Here is a 22220-nt window from a genome sequence, read left to right as displayed (position 1 = left end):
TCTGCAAGCTATAGAAAACTAAATTGCTTTCTTCTGTAGCATATATGTCAATTTTTTACTCTTAAAATAGTTACCTCAAGATTACCTTATTTATCTTCTCAGATGAAGATAAGTTGTACAACTTAATAATTATTACAATGTACTTGTCCATTCATTTTTTACCATAGAAATTAATAAACTTTCAGAAATGTTATAATACTGCTATATAAAATGATAATGGCATTGGAGTAATATAATCAAACTTACAGTGTTTTAAAGTAAAAATCTTAATTTACTTGTATTTTATTTTGCTCTTTTATCTGTCAATTGTATATCTTATTTGTTTTAGGTATGACTTTAGCCTTTCCAGCTTCAGTTCATGATTCTCTGATTTGCAGTAAAACATTTCAAATTCTATATAAAAATGAGGAGGTTGTTTTAAATGATGTTATGATCTTCAAAGTTAAAATGTTGTTGGATGAAAAAAAGGTAAAAATTTCTTCCTATATATTTAAATATTGTTTGTAAAATATCAAGGCATATTTTTAACTTTCTATTAATATTTGAAAAGAATTTTTTATTGTAATTTCTCTTCAGATTGAAGAAACCCTTGAAGAAATGAGTTTTCTGTTATCCCTGGATCTACACTTCACTGATGGAGATTATTCGTAAGTAGGCTAATCAAACAGTTAAAAATCCTTAGTTTCTCATGACTGTTATCTGTTAATATTAGAGTCCTCATTTTCTTCTTAGAATCCAGCCTATCCCCTTCATACTTATTTATAAGCTACTTCTATCTTCTGAGGGAGTGTCATGAGAATAGTTAAGCCTGCTCTTTTGTGCCCATGCTGATTCCATGAGCTCCAGGTAGCAAAATTAGACAAGTTAAAGAAATATGAAATGATTTCCTGAACTCTAGAAATTGCACTGTCGATATAATACCATTGCCATGAGGCATTTAAATATGATTGAGCTCTCTTCCACGTTATTACTGGCTAATATTTTAATGGCATGAGTGACGCCTTCTTTAGGTGGGATTTTTTTTGATAGACTTGTCAAAACCGATGACTCTTACACCTAGCAGTTGTTTCTAGTTCATTAATTTCTAGAGCCCTTGAGGAGCTTTTAGGATTGGCTACCCTGAACTTGCCCACATATCTGAACATACATTTTAGGGACAAATTGTGCTTGTATTCATTTAAGACAGGAATCACAGATCCATTTAACAATTTTATTTTTGAAGGGTTTTTTTTCTTAATTTCAGTTGTAGAAACACTTCTTGAAAATTGTATATAAATTAAGACTGCTCATAGGATAAATAACTAAGCAGTCCCATTACTGAAAGTTCTACTTGAGGTGTCCTCTTTACTATCATAGCGGAATAAGAATTTTTTTTACATGGTAGCTACTGCTCCTCTGTAATACCTGTTTATTAAAAAGACTTCTTTAAGGGATTCTCTTTGAAACCAAGTCAGAATTCTACAAGTGGAGTAAGCTGAAATGAGTAAGTAATTTATTAGTTATAGATAGTTAAAATGTGTGTATGTATGGGTTAAAATATATGTGTGTGTATGTGTATATACACACATACATATGTATATGTATATATATTCGGATATAATTCTTATGGAATTGTTTCATGTATTTTGTTTGTGTAAATCTAATGACAGGCTAAATATCTATAATGAAATATTTACCAGTGGTTTGCTATTTCTAAGAAGCATTTAATGACAAGATTTCGTACTGTACTGTAAAAATAATTTTAAATATTGTTTAAGATTTATTTTAATTGGATTTGACCTACGTTATACTGCAATCTTATAATAAACAGTATCTCTATGGAAGAAATACTTAGTGTAAAATGAGATTAGTTCCTGAAGTATCAAAAAGGACTCATTTTATAAGGACATTAGTGAAAAAACAATCCATGTCATGGGCTGATAGAAATCTATAGGTAGGCTCTTATTGTTAAATTTCCTATTGTTTCTAATACAAATGTTATGTTTTAAAATTATTCTCATTATCAATTTTTAAAAAATAATTAAGTAACTAAATGTTTAAATAGTTTAAACTACTCTACAAAATATTCTGTACTTAGGTGCAAATATGTTGTTTTTTATAGGGCAGATGATCTGAATGCCTTGCAACTAATAAGTAGCCGAACACTGAAGCTGCACTTTAGCCTCCATAGAGGTCTTCATCATCACGTTAATGTTATGTTTGATTATTTCCACCTTTCCGTTGTGTCTGTTACAGTCCATGCATCTTTGGTTGCATTACACCAGCCACTAATAAGGTAAATTTAACCAGTACACCCTGGTCCTGATTAATGTAGTGTCTTTTATTTTTACAGTGAAAACACATACTTTGATAAAGATAACTGAAACAGAAAGAAATTTCTCAATTCATAATTATTTAATAAATACTTTCATTTTATACTAAAATATTTAAAGTTAAGAGCATGGGAACATTAGATTAATAACTTTTTTATTACAGAAATATGAAGCAATCTTTCTCAAATAAATTGACCAAGAAAAATAATGCAATTCAGAAATAACCATACAGCATTGTTTAGTCTATACCTGTGTTTTTATGCAGTGTTATACTAAAATTATTCATTCTCTACAGAAGCATATTCATTTTTTTCTTAGGTTTTTTGCTTGTCTCTTCTCTGAATAGACTAATTTTATATTTTTAAAATCTATATTATACAGTAATTCTTATTTACTAAGTCACTAACCAATTTTATGGATCTTTACTAAAAGTGTTCCTATGTGTCATGATATAATTTTAAAAGAACATAAAATTCTGGATCATAATAAATGCATTGGGATAATTATTTTTTTCTGCCTACTTCCATGTGGAGACAATTGTCTTTCATTGATGTAAGAATACAATTCAGGCTCTTTAATTTTCACAGTAAAACATCATCCTTGTGGTATGGGCCACACGTGGACACTTTTATAATCAGTAACTTATATGAAAAGACTTCAAATTAATTTGATTTGTGAACTTTCTGCAATTTCTGACACAAATCTGATTCTAACAACTAATACTAGGGATGTTGCTTAAGGGTTATGATGTTAAATTAATTTATCAGAAAACGAAGTGTAGGTAATTTTGTAGAATTATCTTCAGAAGTTATAAAAGACCAACACAATTTAACAAGTAAGAGCTTCCTGTGGCATATCTATACATTGTTTTGAAAACTGTTAAGAACCTCTTCCATTGTGTTATCCCATGACTTCTTTTAGAGCACAGGGCCAGGAAGAAATCTATTTGATGACTTGCTTTGCTCTCCTTATTCTAGTTCTAGTTCTAGTTCTCTAGTAAGTAACTATAGTTGTTTTGCCAACTATAGATCTAGTTCTCTAGTAAGTAACTATAGTTGTTTTGCCAACTTTGTCTTACATCTTAGGCCTTTGAGAGATTGTTCTCAGTTGCTATAACTTCTGTAAATAGAAAAGTGTTCCTATTATATGTAATTTTATCATAAACTTCAAAAAATTTTTGGGTGTTGATTGAATAAATTAAAATGTAATAACATGATAACTGAATGAAACTTCTCAGAAAAGAAAGTGGTTTTTTGAAATATAACTTTCAAATAAGTAGTATGTATTACTTTTATGTGAATTACGTGTTAGGTTTTAATGCTAAAAGTTTGTTTATAAAATATATTCCTGTAGTTTTCTGAATCTCCAATTTTTAATTTTCAGTAAGAATCCCTAACTAAACTATTTCAACCATTTCTTTTTCTTTATAACACTGGCTTAGTATTTCTTCTGAAAAATATACAATTCACCGAGGTTAGCGTGGGTTATTAATGTTGCTTTTCAAAGCCGTGAATAGAGCAGGTATATTCATATCACTAATCCTATTGAGTTAAATGTGTGCTTCCTCTTGCAACGCAGCAGTTTTTGCCACAGACTATTAGGAGAAAGGGAGAGCTCATCTCCTAGAGACTATTTGCTGGAAGGAGAAGACATTTTTGACTCAGAATCAGAAGCCAAGAGGATTAACTGTTGGCTCTGGTTAGTGACTAAAAAAGAAAATGAGGTGCCTGCAACAGCTGAGGTTCTGTTCTTTACCTAGCTACCATGAACCCTGATATCCCCTCTCTTGCTGCTAGAACTTTGCCCTGAAAAAAGCAACATCTTTCCCTGCCTTTCTTTGCCCGTAAATGAGAGGTTGGAAAAAGGAAGCAAGGAAAGGATAAAGGAAAGCTGTTTGGTGGTGGCGTGCTGGTAGAGGGGTCATGTTAAGGGTAACATTCCTCACTATTTATGCTTTGACAAGTTTTTCCTGAAGTTTTATTATAGGTGGATTTTTTATCCTTTAAACAAAATGGGAAAAAAAGTTAATTTACAGTATTATCTTTTTAAATGTTATTTTTATTTAAAACAATGTCTATGATCAACCCAACTATAGACATTAAATCAATTTTGTAAAGTAAGTGGGGTTAGGATTTCTTTCTTTCTTTGTTTTTTACATAACCTGTTTCTTATATTTGAATTCTTTTAAGTACAACTTTTGTGACTCAATTCTGAAAAGCATATCGTAGCAAGCGGAATTTACCATTGACTTGCAACTCCCTTCCTTGCTGGGGTATAGGTATTTTATTTTCGCAAAGCAAATTGATTTTGCAAATGAAAGCTGCTCTCTGCTTATGGAAAAATTGATTTACTTTTCTGTCTTTTTCCTTTTGCCAAACTGCCAAACAGTCCAAATGCTTTGGCCTACTTTTAATCAGCTAGTACTTTCTTGCAAATAAAATTATGTATGATTTTTAAACTTTCAAACAGAGTAGGCTTCTTATTCTATAGCATTTATGGTATATTAAATGTAAAGTTAATATTAACAGTTGTTCATATAATATGTGATTGAGATGGTGCCTTGAAGCACTTAAAAAGATCATCTTTAGAGTTCATATCCTTTTAATGAAGAGAAAGGAAATATCTTGTTTTTGAGAAATAGAAGCAACAAGTAGATTTAGTAATTTTTCTTTTTCTACATTTATATGAGAGCTCTTTACTTTTGTAAGTAGCACCTGTATTTGATTAAGTGTTAACTTTATAACGTTGGTAACCGGTTCTGACAGACCAGTATTTCCAAATGAAAACTTAACCTCATCTGTCTTTTAGCTAGTCTGGATCCCACTCTGTTTTATCTTTAGGATCCTTTTAGAATCCATGAAGCCCAATCAGAGAAGTAACCTCAAGCATCTAGTTTTTTTAATATCCATTGTGTCTTTTCATAATAATTCACATTATTAAAGGAATAATTACTTTAAGACTACTTTAGAAATCATAATCTTGCAAAACTTTTTGCTCTTTATTCTATTCTTGTGAGATTTTTTTTGGTAAACATTTAACAGTCAAATAGACTGTCGTGACAATAATAATGTAATATTTATTCCTCCAGCTTTCCTCGCCCCGTGAAGACTACTTGGTTAAATAGAAATGCACCAGCACAAAACAGAGATTCTGTGATTCCTACTCTTGAAAGTGTGGTCTTTGGTATTAACTACACAAAACAGTTATCACCAGATGTAAGAACTGATGTTTATAAACTGTTTCTTCTTCTCCTCCTATTTTGAATGAAATGGGTTTTTTTTATTTTTTACTGTTTTATCTGTGAATGCGATATTTCCGATCTTAAGAAATTGTTTGGTTCCAGTGGTCTATTGTGAAAACTTAACCTGCTTCTTTAAGATTTTATCAAATTTAACAAATAGAGATCTTTGACAGCTAGTGCCTTTTAACTTGCTATTGGTACCACTTGTTCCCTTAACAGAACTGGTAGAATCATGCCAAAGGAGCTTGCCTGCAAAGAACGATTACCAGAATTGAGACCCAACTTGCAGTAGTACAAGTGTAGCCATTATACCCCTAAAAGGAGAGGAGACTTATATTATAAAAGCAGAGTGTCTGTCCCTCAGTCCAAATGTAATTTGAATCTTAAATTTTCTAAAATCAAAATTTAATCTGCTCGTTTTAAAAGTCCACTGTAACTGAAATTTCTAGAGTTGATTTCATGTGTTTAAATTACTTGTATCAACAAGAGCAACTCCTTAAAATATTGCTGAATTTATTTGTTTTAGGATAATTGTAAATTGTAAATGCTTAGGAATTTTTTCCTGAATTTCTCTAAGTTTCAAATGTAATATTTTTAGAGTTTTGGTTACTAACAGTCTAAATCCCAAATCTATTCTTTATTTAGGGTTGCAGCTTCATTATTGCAGACTCCTTCCTACATCATGCCTATCATTTTCATTATACACTTTGTGCCACTTTGCTGCTAGCCTTCAAGGGATTGCACAGCTACTTCATTACGGTAACAGAAGAGATTCCCTCTTGTCAGAAACTAGAACTGGGTATGTTAAAAGTAGCCAGACCTTTCCTATAGTTCAAGTCATTCTCTTCATTCTCACATTGCTAGTTATGAGCTTTGCTATAGTTTTTATGTACTAAACCCATAATGTGCCTCACTTTTATTTCTCTCTCAATTCCATTTTTTCTGTCTAATTACTCTCTGCAATTAAAAATTTTTCTATGATATTGAGAAATATTGAGAAATAACTTCTTGGTGCCAAGTTTGAAATGAGTCTTGATAGGTTTTTTTTTTTTTAAAGCATATGTTCATATACACTTATTTAAAATTCCACTGTAACTGAAATTACTAGAGTTGATTTCATGTGTTTAAATTATGTGTATGAACAAGTAATTTAAACACACTCCTCATCAAATATAACCAGAAAGCATACTAGAAAGCAAATGTAGTTATCTACAGAATCATGGGAAGATAAATTAATCTAGATAAATTAATCTTCCAAATATTTAACAATCTTCACAGAGTATAGATACTTGGGACATTTTTATATACATTTGGTTTTAAGCTATCTCAGATCTTATTTCTTTTATCGCATGTCAGAATAACAACATTACTCAGTCCTAACATTTTGAAAATTATTTAAATCATTAAAAAATTATTTAGTTTTAGTCTAATAGTGTTTTCTGCATATACTTTGTAGTAGGTAATAAAAAATCATATTGCTTTGATTTTATATATCATTTGTAGTTTGCAGAATGCTTTTACATATATATTTTCACAGAAGATAAATTACTGGGATTAGCAAAAATAAGTTTTTATTTAGATTTTTAATGATAGCTTTTATAAGCTTTTATTTATAAATACCAGCTAATAGCTCATCATAAAAAAATTTTTAATTATCATTTTAGAATAAGTTATTTTTATCATTATATACGTGAATAAATCAGGAATCACTTTCCAAATTTTACTTAAATTAATTGGTGTTCTCGATTTATTTCTTTGTTCCTCAGAGATCTCAGTCTTTTAACAATATCGATAAACTCAAAAACTCACTTACTGAAAGTAATTCTTAGGTTTGAGACTAATTACCCTATTTTTATAATTGCCTATTTTGGGATACAAAAGAATTGTAAGAAAGTGTAATGATTTGTACCTCACTTAAATTCAGCTGTGAGAATGCTGAATATTGTGCCACTGCCTATCAGCAACTAGTCCAGTGGATTTGATTAATTCCATTATTCACTCTAGTCAGTTCACACATCGTTGACTTGAATAGAAACAAGATATCAATTGACTGTTTAGATGCTTGATGCAAAAATCTCATTGTGTACACAGATAGGAAAATGTGTTCTTTTTTGCTCGTGTATTCTTCCTCAAGACAAAATGCTAGTGTGAAAATCTTTTGATTACTATTCTCTGAAATATTTTTTTTCCTTGCTATTTCATATACTTAGAATCCTTCTATTTCCTTTAGGAAAAAAATCCTTTCAGAGACTACTGCCTCAAATTTAAACTGTTCTGATTTGAAAGTGAATTTTTTTTTGTAGAATAGAACTAATTTAGGCTTTCACTTATCCTCAATTAATGGAAAAATTTTGCTCTGTATATTTTTTTATTTGAGTCTTTGGAACACAAACATATTTTCTTAGAAGAATTATCTCATAAATGTTTGGTTAGCTTAGGTTTAAGGACCAGACCACAAAACTTAAACTACGATATTAATAAAGGACAATATCATGTGACTGAAAAGTAGTGTTATAAAAAATAGCAGTGTTAAACTTAGAACCCATGTGTACTGGCATTTCTATAAGAAAATTTGTCAATAGTTTCAATGTCGAATGCTGTAGAATTCATGGAGGCATTATCTTGTAGTGCTTAAAAGTGCATGTTTAGAGCTATTTTTGTCACTTACTAGCTTTGAGGCTGTATATACAAAGCAGATTCCATTCAAAAGATGAGGAAATTGAAGGGAACCAGATGTCCAAAGGCAGAAGGTGTAAAGGAGCTCTAGGAGTAAGACTTCTTTTTCTTCAATTACAGTTGACATTAACTATTATTTTATATTACTTTCAGGTGTACAGCATAGTGGTTAGACATTTAAATAACTTATGAAGTGATTCACCCACCCCTTGATTAGTCTAGTCTGGCTCTATACGTAGTTATTACAATATTATTGACTATATTCCCTATGCTATACTTTATATCCCTGTGACTTTTTGTACCTAACAATTTGTACGTCTTAATCCCTTTACCTTTTCACCCAGTCCCCCAACCTCCCTCTCATCTGTATCCAGCAGTAAGACTTCTTAATGATATAATTTTCTTGGGCTTTTTATGAGCACCCCATTTGTCAGGTACTGAGCTAGGTGCTGAAAAAAGAATAGGATCTCTGTCTTTAAAGATTTTTGACTTTTCCCTTTCTCTTAATAAATAATCTGTTCAGCAAGATGACCAAAAGAAACTCATCCAGCAAGACAGGGCTTCTATGAATTTAATGTACAGAGTCATATATGAGATGGGCCCATAAATGCCTGAATAAGGAAGATGTCTATCATTATGTAATTTACAAATAGGTTTATATTTGCAAATGAAAAAAAAAACCAACCACATTTTAACCTAAAAAAAAATTTTTCTAAAAGGAAGTAATGTTGAAAGAAAACAAGCATCTCTATTCAAAGGCAAAGATTTCACATAGCTTAGACAATATTAGCACTTTGTTACTAATTAACTTCAGTCTGTTGATTCATTTATTTATAAGCTTTTTAATTTTCTCAGGTAGGGATTCCTTTTATTCATATATATTACTTTGGCTTATGGATTTAATGTAGAAAGTATAATCGAAAGAGCCCTTATATGTAATTTTAGGTGTCAGTTACTAAATGAATGTCAGCTTTATTCCAAGTTATTTGCTTAATATATGTTTTCAGAAAATAAAATTCAAAAGCAAACCTAGACTTTGATAAGTAAATAATAGCAATAGAATAAAGTTATTAGTACCTAATACATAATATTTACTCAAAACATATTTGTTGAATGAGTGAACGAATGAATAGAACAGCACAATACAGTTTTTGTTGTTACTTGAAAAATATATAAGTATCAATATATATCTTATAGCAGTTTCCTAGGGATTTTTAAAATCAAGACTGATCTTCAGTAAATATTTATTGGTAATATTTTGTGTTTCCTTAAATTTTTCATTACTATTTATATTTTGTTTTTATTATGAATTTTAGTTTATTCTTGACTGCATCTTCTAGGAGAACCTTTAAAAATACTATTAACTATTCCAAATAAAACTACTGAATATTTTGAACCATTAACATTGTTTATTTTTATCGTAGAAAAATTAAATTGCAGGCACTAGATAATATTTCCTTAAAACTCTGTTGACTAAACATCATTATAGTCACCAGTTTTAATAAGTGGACTTAAAGTAGTTCTTTATTATAGGATGTATTGTATTTTCTTTTACTATTTAACATTTTTCTTGAGTTTTCAAGTAAGTATATATTTAAAAGTTTTAAACTTCACTATGCTTTGAAAAATATACCTAAACTCTAGTCTCTTTTTAAAAATAATGCCTCAGATTCCTTTCTGCTTTTGCCTTTTACTTTTCTCCTAGATGAATGATGTACATTTTTTTGATGACATATAGTTCAGTATTGGTTTGGTGCAAGCAGCTCTTACTGAAAATGGGAGTCACAAGTTCTGAAATCTGGGATTTGGCAAGTGTTGCAACCTCTCTGGGCCACGGTATCTACACTTGCAAAAACAGGGGTTTCATTTAGCTGATCTCTGATATCCCTGCCAACCCTAAAATTAAGAGTCTAAGAAATTAAAACATAAAAATACAGATTATGAAGAGTTGAGTGGTACATATAAATAGAATCAAGAACAAAGTAATATAAACTTGAATGTACATCATTTGTAATTCTAATAAGCTAATTAACTAAACAATTCTGCTTTAGTCTCCTAATCTAACTGCACTATCAGATCAATGCTAGTCTATTAATAACAACTTGGAAAATTCTAGTAAATTTTGTTTTAAAAGGAGTATAGTAACTAGTGCTGTGTGCAATCCTTATAACTAGCCAAGGCCAACATGCAGGTCCTTTATGAACGCCTTCTCAGAAGAAAACAGCCAGGAACCCAGAAAGACACCTGTCTAGGTATGTTTACAAATAGGTTAAGTAAATAATCCCTTTTAATTAGTATGAAATTTTGTTTTAAATTAGTGTCAAATTTTATAAATATGTATTTATTAATATAATATGTTTCTACCACCTTTATTTAAGAAACTTTTAGAATCAATTTGGTTCATAGATAAGCTTCGGTTAATTTCTTAATTAATTTGTAATATTGAAGTTTTTTTAAAAAACTGGAAATGATAAATGTAAAGATTTCTTTGACTTTTTCCATATTCTTTTTAGAGTTCCTACAAAGAACGCTTTTTTGAAACCATATTTATTGCCAGAATTTGTTGGTTTAATGATACTGCCCTAAATTTGTCCAAAGTCAGTTTACCTTTGGGTACAGCTAATAGTAATGAAATGTGTTTTAAAAACTGAAGCTGATTTCATCCATTACAGAAATAAAGAGAAACATTTTCAAGCATCTGGTTTTTTGTATCGATTTGCATTTTTTTTATTGATTTAAATTTTAAAAGCAAAGTAATATCAAATCACCACTATTCAGATTCGTTAGATATTTTAAAAGAAATATTTTAATCTCATTTTATTGATATATTTCCCTGTATATTTTAATCTTTTATTCTTGAATAGCAATAGGACAATTTACTATCTTTCCACAAATATACTGAAAGTTTTTACTTTGTGTTGACTAGACCATCATAATTACATTTTTTTAAAGTTATGAAAAGCTATAGAAATAAAAAATAAAATTCCAATGTTTCTTAGTTTTTAGGAGTATGAAAAAAGGAAATCGAGGAGCCAAAATCTTTCTCAACATTTCTCAGGTTAAAACGAGCTCAGAAATATTTAAGTTGGATCAGTTTTCACTAAAACGTAAGAGAGAAACTGATTTTCTAATCAGAAGAAAAAAGAACGATTGACAATGTATTGTGATCATTATTTTAGAATATAATTTTATATTCTCATATAAAGTAACTAAAATTAAAGAATACATAATATGATATTGTGGTCATTTGTGACGTGTGTTAGTGTTCTTTTTAGCAATAAACATATACTCACTTAAACTATTGTATTGTCAGCCTATCAGTTTACATGTGAGCATTCTAAATAATTTTATAGAATACTGCTTATATAATAAGGCTTATATAAAGAAAGGCCCAGCTTGGGATTGGGTGGAAAAAGACTTGATTCAAAACTAAAGTATACTGAAGTTAATTAAATAATACTTTTATTGAGATATCTTTTATTCTTACCAGCTACTATCGTACTGGCATTTTCTGAGCTATGTTGTCAATATCTGTTGAATGAACAGATGAATGGAGGAATGGATTTTGAAAATAAATTTAAGATACATTTACACTTTGACCTAGCAACCCCACTTTTGTTAACTTATATCATAGAAATAAGAGTACTAGCATAAAAAGATGCATGTACAAACATGTTTATTGCAATATTGTTAGTGGCAAAACATTAAAAACAAAGATAAATGTCCATCATTCGACAAAGAGTGGACTAGGGAAGAAATTATAAGGATCTTACACCAAGGAAGATTATGCAGCTATTTAAAAAAAAAATGCTTTAAGACCATATACCAAATTTTCAAGGAGTACTACTGAAACCAAAAAAAAAAAAATTGCAGAGTGTGTAAAACAATCCTCTTTTTGTAAAACAGTGACTCCAAAACTCATACATGCTTATGTATGTATAGTTGAAAAATATGGAAGGATATATTTTAGACTGTAACCTTGAATTAAGCAAGAGGAACTAAAAAATGAATTTACATAAGATCACATTTATACATCTCTTTAATATGTCATTTTAAAAAGAAAAATTAGTTAAAATAGAATTTTAAACTCAGGTGAAACTCCTAAATGATTGTGAAATCATTTCAGTGCAAAGATTTTGAAGTTTTGCTTTTAAACATTCTTTAAGATGTTATTTACATTGAAGAAGCTCTCATTAGCCATAATGAAATGTACCAGTTTATCCATTTAGGATCTTGTATATAAAAATCAAAAAAATGTATCAAAACTCAAAACTTTTTTTATTTTTCAAAGTAGGTAGGATATGTAACTATTAACTTCACTGATTTTCTTCTATTACAGAAAAAGATCATTAGTAATGTGAAAACTAAGATACTAGCATATGAAAGTTATTATTTTAATACAGGGTTTAGTGCAATTTTTTTTAATTTTGGAAAACAGTATTAGAAACCACTGATTAATCGAACAATAGAATAATTTGTAAAGTCTTAGCAGATTTCTTTAGTTATCAATAGATTGAATAAATTTGTGATCTTTTTCTAATATCATACTAATATCTGAATATAGTTTTATTTGTATATTTTGTGAATTACAAAATATATGTGTATCCTACTGGTTTTAGTTACCAATTGAATATCTGTTATTCACATATTTGGTTGTTATTTACCACGTAATTGTAACTGCTTATTTTTATCAAATGTAAATATTTATCATTCTCTATATCAAGTATTTAACGTTCAGTCTACCTAATGAGATAATGAGCTGATGAGTGAATTCAGGGATGTCATAGAAAGTATTCTTGCCCTTTGTGTAAGAGTGATAAATTAAGCTCTATTTCAGCAACAAGATTATGGAATTATGTGTGATCACAGCTATGCTGTTTTTTTAGGAGAACTCATTTTGGTTTGATTCTGAATAAAAGTTAAGTATATTTCAGACCTTAGGGAAATTCCTTTCCTAAAAACAAAAACAAATAACTCAATTCTGTTGGTTTCTATATTCCTTTGTAATTATTACCACTTTAGTTGTAAATTAACCTGTACATCCCTTTAAATATGGTTGTAGCATACATTAAATAAATCAGATCATATGGAAAATTTTAGCCTCATTTTTAGATTATGTTATAGAAATCTAAATAGTAAACTAAATTAGAAACTTACTTTTTATTGAAAAGGATTTCGTCAGTTATTTTCATTAAATAGTTTATACCCCAAGTATGTTTTAAATATATTTTGGTTATAAAATTTATTTGACTTGAATTTTTTAGGAATAGCTTTTGTAAAAAGCAAGTCGTATAGCCATGTAACCCAAAATACTAAGCTTTATTGGAATTTAAAATATATGAAATGCAATAAAACCTAATTATATGTTTTGTTTTTTCTGTGATGAAGTCATGCAAGTTACTTTAGGTATATAGTTATTATTTCCCAGACTATTTAGCCTCTTATGAGAACTGAAACACTATTTAATAATCAGAAGATAGAATTTAATAATTATCATATAACCTACATGATTAATGTTTTTATGAAAATATGTTGAAATTTAATTCATTGAATATAGTCAATATTTCTCAAACCTCTGGTTTTTAAAATTAATTTCATTTATATAATTTCAAAATTAGTTTTCAGATCTAACATTGAAATACTTCTTCTAATTACTTTTTAATCCTTTCAGAGGACATGGATGTAGAAGCTCGGCTTACTGAATTATGTGAAGAAGTTAAGGTACTTGGATTTTTAAGATTCACATTATCACATTATTTAAATGGATTCTGTTTCCTATTCTAAAAATTTTGTCTAAGAAAACTTAATTGATTATCCTTCCTAAAATGCAAAGATGAAATTATTGATCATGGTAGAACCATAGCTTAGTTGATCAAAAGACATTTGACTTGAGCATGAAGTTAAATTATCTTTATAATACATATTATTCTGCATATAAGTGAAATAGCAAAGACAATTAACTGATCAAAAGTGTGCTTTTTCTTCTGTTAGTTTACTCAAAGAATTTCTGGGCAAATTTTTAAAGCATCATTTAAACTTAACCTATTTTTGTAAAAAGATATTGTTTAGAAATGAAAAATTTGTTTTATTTCAACAGATCAAATTGTTGTACAACCTTTAAAATGATGCTTTTCAACAAATGTTTGATAATGTAGGAAAATGCTTATATTGTGATTTCAGTGAAAATAGTATAAAACTATATATGAGTAGCTTTTTCTATGTATAACTGAAAAAAGTTGAAGACTATACACTAAAATGAGCTTTATTTCTTCTTTTTTTCCCCCCTTTTTCCAAGTCTATTAAAGTAAGCACTATTTCGTAATCAAACAAGATCAGTGAATGAATGCTATGAAAAAAAGTATATTCTGTGAAAGACAATGAATGGTATTTGAAAAAACAAGATACGAATGTTAAGATCTTACTATTCCTATATCTAAACATATAAAAGATCTCAAATTTAATTCTAATTTCCTTTTTAACATAAAAAGCATTTTCATTATATTTTAAGACTTATTGTAAAGATTTATGTAAACCAGAGGAGTAATCTATTTATACTTGAAGGGATGCTTTCCCAATAATGAAAATACTAAAGTCCCCTCTCAGAACTGTGGTACCATGATCCCTAAGAAATAAAATTAGTAATTGCAAGGTATCTAGATAGCCTTGCTCTCAGGACAAGAAAAAAAAAAAAAATAGAGTTGTATACTTTATTCAGCTTAAGGTCAGGCCAAGAGAATTATTTCTGTTCGTATGTAGATTGTACTAGATACAGTGTTGCTTGCCTTATGCAATGCTATCTAATCACTCTCAAGTGCTTATCTAAGTCCTCTTTTTCTAAACTTTGTTTAAACCATTCTTGGAACAATACTTCAGGTTTCAGCTTATTTTATAGTACATTTTAATCTTCTTTGTGTTCTTAAGAGAGACATGAAAATCTTGTTAGCTTCATTTCTAATACAGTTGTAAACCCTTCTTTGGGGCAAAACACATCTGTAGATCATTTATGAATCAGTATTTAGCATATATTTATTAGCTTCCATTCCAGAATTCTGATATTTGTCAACATTTTCTGAGTTTGTCCATGAGTTCTGAGAGCTTTTTCCTTATCTGAAGCCTATAATTCTTTATTTATTCCTTCATTTATTCATACAGTAAATAATTATTGAGTGACAAGTACGTATCAATAACTGGAGTCACAAAAAGTGTATAAAACACTATCCCTTCTCTTATTTCTAATTCTGCTGAATTTTTGGTTAATGTGTTCTTTGAGTTAGGGTAGATAAATGGCAACTTGGTTTGGCTGGGTGAAGAAAAGCAACGTTTTGGGGATTGGGGGCTTTTTCTTTCTTTTTTTTTTTTTTTTTTAGAAAGATAGAGTGGAGATATAATTAGTACAATTTCTGACATGTTGAACTTGAACAACTTTCTTTTCATTTCCAAGTATAGTAGGTAATGGGTCTAGATGTCAGGAGGCATAGGATCCAGAAATATAAATAGCCATCCTTGGTATATAGATGATAATTGAAACTATGGGAGTGATTTTCAACTTCAACCTGAATAGACTACGTCTACCTTCTTTAGGGTAGAGAAATAAAATCAGCATCTATCTATATATTTAAAGTAGATTTCCTAGTTACTAGTAATTGAATTATCTTCAGTTGTCTTCAGTTTTTACAGCAAGATATTATCTTTCTGAAAACTGACTTGCTGCTTCAGTGAATTAAATAATAAAAATGCTTATCCAAAAGAGAAACAGTCATTCTGATTTATAGTCTTTTATTATTCTTTGTTTAGAAATCCTTATTTTATCATTCAAGGAAACCAAATTCCTTTTAAAAGATTGTGTTTCATAGTACAATCTGGCACTTTTATCATCAGTTTAGGTGAATATTTAAATAAATGGGATAATTTAATACCATTGTTAGAACATTCATAATAATATAATTATTTACCCACTTTTCTTTCCTTACTAGTGAGCTACAAATTAATCTTAGTAGCTATAGAATGTAGGCCCTAGCATTGAAACTATGCTCAATAAATAGTAGATGGATGAATTGTTAGAAAAGAGAAAGAAAGAAGTATTTGACAACTCTGTAAAAGAATTACCACAAGCACTCTTGGAGGCAGGGGTACTTGGGCCTGCTGAAAAATGGTCTTCTAGTCTTGAGTGAGAAGCTTATTGTGGGCATGGCTTGGTATGCCTACAGAGTGAAGGCAAAGCATGGGGCAAACTTTGAGGCTCAGAACCACCTGGGGGGCTTGTTAATTCCCAGGTCTGATACAGAAGGTCTGGGAAGAGGCCTGGGAATTTGCATTTATTACAAATTCCCAGGTGATGCCATTGCTGCTGGGGGCAGAAAGGGGGACACACTCTCTGTCAACCACTGCATAGACCAGTCCCACAAATTAGTAAATGAAGTTTGGTTGAATGATAATCCTCTATACAGTCTTTCTCCCATTTAACAAATGAGCACTGCTACTTATTTTAAATTAAGCAGGAAAAGCATAAATTGTTGTCATATATACATTTTTAAGTGATATATTGTGTTTGGTTTAGGGATTGACTTGACTAATATAGAGAGGGAAATTTATGTATTAATTACTAGAAATTAAATTACTGCTTTCGTGGGGGAAAAAAATTGCCACAAGCAAAATAGAGCCTAGGAACATGGGCATGAGAGGAAAGAAGTACTTTAGAAATTATGCAGTCCTTTCTGAGGAGTTACATATCTTTTAAGTACTTTACTTGGCTGATTGGAGAAAAAAGTCCTATTTTAAGATTTCATTATCTTTCAAAAATGTTATAACTTTCATCATGATTTGTTTATTGTGTTTAAAATTCCCAGTATTTTAGTGTTTGAGGTTGATCATGCTCTATAAAACCCTGATTTATAATTTTAGACTATATTTGACATTATTACAGTTACAAGGTATCTCAGATATTGAGATATTGGGTTAAGTTGTTGAAAATTGCTAGAGTATCTATGGAATAGAAAAAAGCCATTGATCAGTTGGTCTCTCTTTCCATACAGACACATTTCCTTTTAAAACTAATAATTTGCGTCTATTAATATTCTGAATAATATATTAGATATGTTATGGTAAATCTCAGAACAGTGAAGGGTTTTTTTCTTGTCATTTCAGAAAATAGAAAACCCTGACGAACTGGCAGAACTTATAAATATGAATCTTGCACAACTTTGCTCACTTCTAATGGCTTTATGGGGACAGTTTCTGGAAGTTATAACACTACATGAAGAACTGAGACTATTATTAGCACAACAGCACCATACTCTGAGGGTAAGTTAAAGAAAAGTGATGTTACAGCATCTTAATGAGTATTATATTTAGAAATTTCTTATGAATAAAAAGCATGATTTTTACCTAATACAGTGGTAAATCAGAAAAGAGACTTATTTTATTGTTTTAGTCCTAAAATTCATAATAGAATAATACAGTTGAGCACATGACCTTTCTTAGTTAACAACCCCTGCTAGTAAGAAAAAATTACTCAGATATATATAACATAGGAAAATATATGATACAGGATAGCCTCTGGAGCCCAAGAACAGGAATTATAGACAGGTCTCATTGGATACAGAAATCAAAAACTAGAAATCCATCTCAAACTAAAATAGAATATCTCTCTCCATCTTTTTCTCCTTTCTCCACCCCTCTTTTTCCCTCACCTCTTATAGGGACATGTATTATGAACTAGGCAGGGTCAGGGGACTGTCTAGACATACATGTTTGCTATAAGCCTAGTATGCACGTTATGCAGAAATTTTTGTATAGTTTTATTGTCTAGCAGGTCAAGAGGCTTTGGGATATTAAACCTTTGACTGCCTTTCCAGTCTTATAGCTTCATACACTCCGTGCACACTAATTTTCCTAAACTACTAGTAGTTCCTTAAAATTATCATGTCTATTTTCTTTTTTCCATTTTTTGTTTTCTTAATTATAAAATATAATCAAAATCAGAAATGTGCGTAAAACATGCACATTTTGGCAAATAATTAAAAAAACGTATCGTTTTCACTATCTCCCAGATCAAAAAATAGAAAATCATCAATACCACGGAAGTCCTCTATGTGTTTTCTCCAATTTCTATTCCTTCTCTGATGTTTAGAAGCAATCATTGTCTAGTCTTTTGTCATGAAGAGTTCTTTACTTCTCTTTAAGTTTTACCACCTTTGTATGTACACTAAATAATAGTTGTTTCAACCTGTTATGTTATTCAGCCTACATTATTGAATTCTATATAAATGAAATCATACAGTATTGTATTCTTTTGTATCTTGCTTTTTTCACTCAAGATTCTGTTTGTGATATTAATTTATGTTTTTGTCAGTAGTTGTAAATTGTTCATTTCATTGCTGTGTTGTATTCTATTCGAATATATCCAGAATTTGTTTATCCATTCTACTGTTGATGGACATTTGGATTACTTCTAACTTGTAGTTACTTATGAACCAAGCTGCTATGAACATTCTTGTACATATTTCCTGGCATACCAGTTTCTCTGAAGTATTCACCTGCAAGGAAATTTCTGTGTCCTAGAATATACATAACTTCAATTTTAGTAACTAATGCCACACTGTTTTCCAGAGTGGTATTTTCACTCCCACCAGTACTCTGTGAGAGCTCTTATTACTCTACATACTCTCCCACTCTTGGTATTGGCAGATGTTTTAAATTTTGCCAGTCTGGTGGATGTAAAATGGTATATCGTTATGCTTTTGATTTGCATTTCTCTGATGACTTTATGCAGTTGAGTACTGCTTGGTAAGATTATCAGCTCTGTAGATTTCTTCTTTATGATGTGCCTGTTCAAATTGTTTGCCCACTTTGCTATAGGGTTACCTTTCTTTTTCTTCTTGATTCATAATAGTTTTCTATGTATTCTAAGTATTGGTCCTGTTATGTTTTATAAATAAATCCTCTTTCATTTCATGGTTTGTTTTTTTTGTTTTTCATTCTCTTTATGATGTCTTTTGATGAACTGGCGGTCTTAATTTTAATATAGATGGAACAGAAGAGAAAGGCCAGATATAGACATATCCATATTTGGACTTAATATATGTAGATCAGCAAGGAAAACGTGAGGTTTTCAATAAATGATGCTGGGACTATTGGGTATCCATGTGGAAAAAATATATAAAATTTAATTTCAGGTGGATTAAAGACAAATGTGAAAGGCAAAATCATATAACTTCTAAAATAGAGAATTTACAGAAGAGTCACAAAAAGAGTACACAAAACTCCCATATACTTTTCATCAGAATCACAAGTATCATTTTGGCACATTTGCTTTATTATTTCTTCTTTTTGTAGATAGTTATGATTTTTATTTTCCTAGACCATTTGATGGTTATAGACATCATGCTCTTTTATTCCTGAATACTTAAGGGTATATATCCCCAATATACTTAAGGGTATATTGACTAAGAACAGAGATAGTCTCTTACTTAACCACAATATGATGATCAACTTTCGGAAATTTAATATTGATATAGTACTACTATCTCATGTATAATCTATTTCTCAGTTTTATCAGTTGTCTTAATAATGTCTTGTGTGAAACCTTTCCCAGAGTCAAATTTAGGATCACACATTGCATTCAGTTATTATATTCCTTTAAAGTCTTTTTAGACTCATTTAATCTGGAGCAGTATCCTATATTTTCTTTGTCTTCCATGACTTTGAGTATTAACCAGAAGTTATGTAGACCATTCTTCAGCTTAGGTTTGTATTATGTTTCCTGGTGATTAGATTCAGATGATATAATATTAATGAGAAATCTATATTTTATTTCTTTTTCAATCAATTTTGGTAAGTTATATTTTTCTAGAAGTTTTCTATTCTGTCTAAATTTATTAATTTAGTGGCATCAAATAATTCATTGTATCCTTCAGTTATCTTTTTAACAGATGTAGTATCAGTAGTATTTTTCTCTTATTTCATTCCTGATATTAGATATTGTGACTTCACTTTTTTCCCTTGGTCAATCCCACCAGAATTTTGTCATTTTATTAGTTCTTTTTCAAAGAACCAACTTTTGATGTTGTTAATTCTCTCTTACATGCTTTTGTGTGTTTTGTTTTCTATTATATTAGTTTTGTTTTTGACATTAGTATTTCCTCTTACTTTCTATAGTTTATTTTGCTGTCTTTATAAACTTCTATAAGTAGATGCTTAGCTTATTATTTGTAGCATTTCTTTTCTCACACATATTTAAGTTTACAAGTACTGCTTTAACTGCATTCCACAAGTTTTGAGATATTGTATTTTTTTATCCCTCAGTTCTCAATATTTTCTAATTTTTTGAGTAACTTATTCTTTGATTCAAGGTTATTTAGAAAAGTTTCTTTTTTCCCATTAGTATATATAATGGTTTATTAAACTAAAAAATATATCTATCTGTTCCTTCATTTTCTGTATATAAACAGAAACACTGTACTATTCGATAACAGGATACTACTTTATACATAGGTGACTGCTGAATGGGGAAAATTGCAACCTACTATAACTATTTGTTAGGGAACCTAACATCTATTGCACAAAAATCTTTGACTTAATGTAACACATATAAACAAAACTATTATTAAGTCAACATTGGATATGTTGTTTCAGATTTAACTGTTGTTACTTTCTCCTCACTCCAAAGTGCAAAAAAATGAGTAACCTACCCATAGTCAGTCCTCTGAAATAAAGGATCAGAGACAGTTCTTGTCCACAAGTTGCCATATTTTGTATCATATGACCATGCAGTCCTGAATTAGAGATTGGCACTTAGCCAAAAGCCAGGTATTCTACAGTGTGGACATGAGGAAGACTAATAATTTTTTGAGGTGGCCTACTGCCTAAACTACTGATTTGGCGCATTTTGTTTTGGAAGAATGACAGACTCATAGGTTCAGATCATTTCTCTTGAGTAATTTAAACACAGAACACACAAGAAGAGACACAGTTAGGTAAGCAATGGCAGAAACCAAGAGAGAGAATGTCATAGGCAAAAGCCATGAGACAGTAGAAGCCATGAGTAAACCAATTGTCATAAGGTAGGGATTAAAGTTAGGGTTAAAAGCAAAGCAGAGTCAGAGCTAAAGAGAAACATGAGAATGGAAGAATGACCAGAAAATGGAAGAACATATGCTTATTTCTGAAACAATACCTACTAGAGTGATATTAGGATATTAGTCTATTCGTTATTTCTTTGGCAATAACAGAAACACAATTTCACAAGAACTGGCTATTTGGCTGTAGAGTCAGTTCTCCAGATGTCCTTACTTTGCTTTTTATCATATAAATCCTACACAGCCTGAAGTAACCTGAGCATACCTCTATCTCTTGTTAACTAAAAATCTTTCATATCCAGAAATATGTTTCTTTATTTCCATATATATGAATGTTTTGGTTGTCTTTTTGGTATTGATATCTAGCTTATCTTCATTGTGATTAGGACACATACTATGTGATTTCAGTACTTTAATATTGAGACTCACTTTACTTACAGCAGAAATATATATTCTTCAGGTTGTTGGGTTAAGTGTTCTGAATATGTCTGCTAGGTTTTATAAATCATTTTGTTCAAACTTTTTATATTTTTAATGAGTTTATAGCTGCTAGTTCTATCACCTATCAAGAAAAATGTGTTAATATCTTCTCATATGATTATGAATTTGTTCTTATTTGCTGTTACCACTAGTGAGTGACGGAGACAGGGTTCAAACCCTGGCCGAATGGCTCAGTCGTTGGTGTTCTTCACCACTTGCTTTTTACTCTCAAAATAGAAGAGGATGATGCAAAGATCAGAGGCAGCTTTGTAGCATAATATTTTATGGGACTGGTATTGTCCTGGGTAGAATAGAACAAGACGGTAAATTTCGATAATCAGAGAGTAGCTGGTGAACACAATTTTGAAAAATAAAATAAAATAAAATAAAGGAGCAAAGGAGAGAGGCCAAGACAAAAATTAGGTTTATGGAAAA

General features: G+C 30.1%; 1 protein-coding gene across 11 annotated transcripts in view; it reads left to right on the top strand.

The window, feature by feature from the left end:
* FAM135A (family with sequence similarity 135 member A) overlaps positions 1 to 22220 on the top strand; it is a 95703-nt gene that overhangs the window by 39474 nt on the left and 34009 nt on the right. For 7 of the 11 annotated variants that reach the window (XM_039853215.1, XM_039853222.1, XM_039853220.1 and 4 more), the window contains 9 exons: positions 329 to 468; positions 577 to 647; positions 2102 to 2275; positions 5401 to 5527; positions 6199 to 6352; positions 10404 to 10481; positions 11229 to 11336; positions 13901 to 13950; positions 17374 to 17529. In XM_039853215.1, coding sequence (XP_039709149.1) covers positions 329 to 468; positions 577 to 647; positions 2102 to 2275; positions 5401 to 5527; positions 6199 to 6352; positions 10404 to 10481; positions 11229 to 11336; positions 13901 to 13950; positions 17374 to 17529 — 1058 coding nt within the window. Of the gene's footprint in view, positions 1 to 328; positions 469 to 576; positions 648 to 2101; positions 2276 to 3890; positions 4011 to 5400; positions 5528 to 6198; positions 6353 to 10403; positions 10482 to 11228; positions 11337 to 13900; positions 13951 to 17373; positions 17530 to 22220 lie in introns of all 11 variants that reach the window. The other 4 variants (XM_039853216.1, XM_039853219.1, XM_039853221.1 and 1 more) reach the window with 2 other exon arrangements.

Source organism: Pteropus medius, unplaced genomic scaffold (assembly GCF_902729225.1).
Source record: "Pteropus medius unplaced genomic scaffold, Ma_sr-lr_union100, whole genome shotgun sequence".
Taxonomy (NCBI): Eukaryota; Metazoa; Chordata; class Mammalia; order Chiroptera; family Pteropodidae; genus Pteropus; species Pteropus medius.
This window is presented reverse-complemented; position numbering and strand designations above follow the sequence as displayed.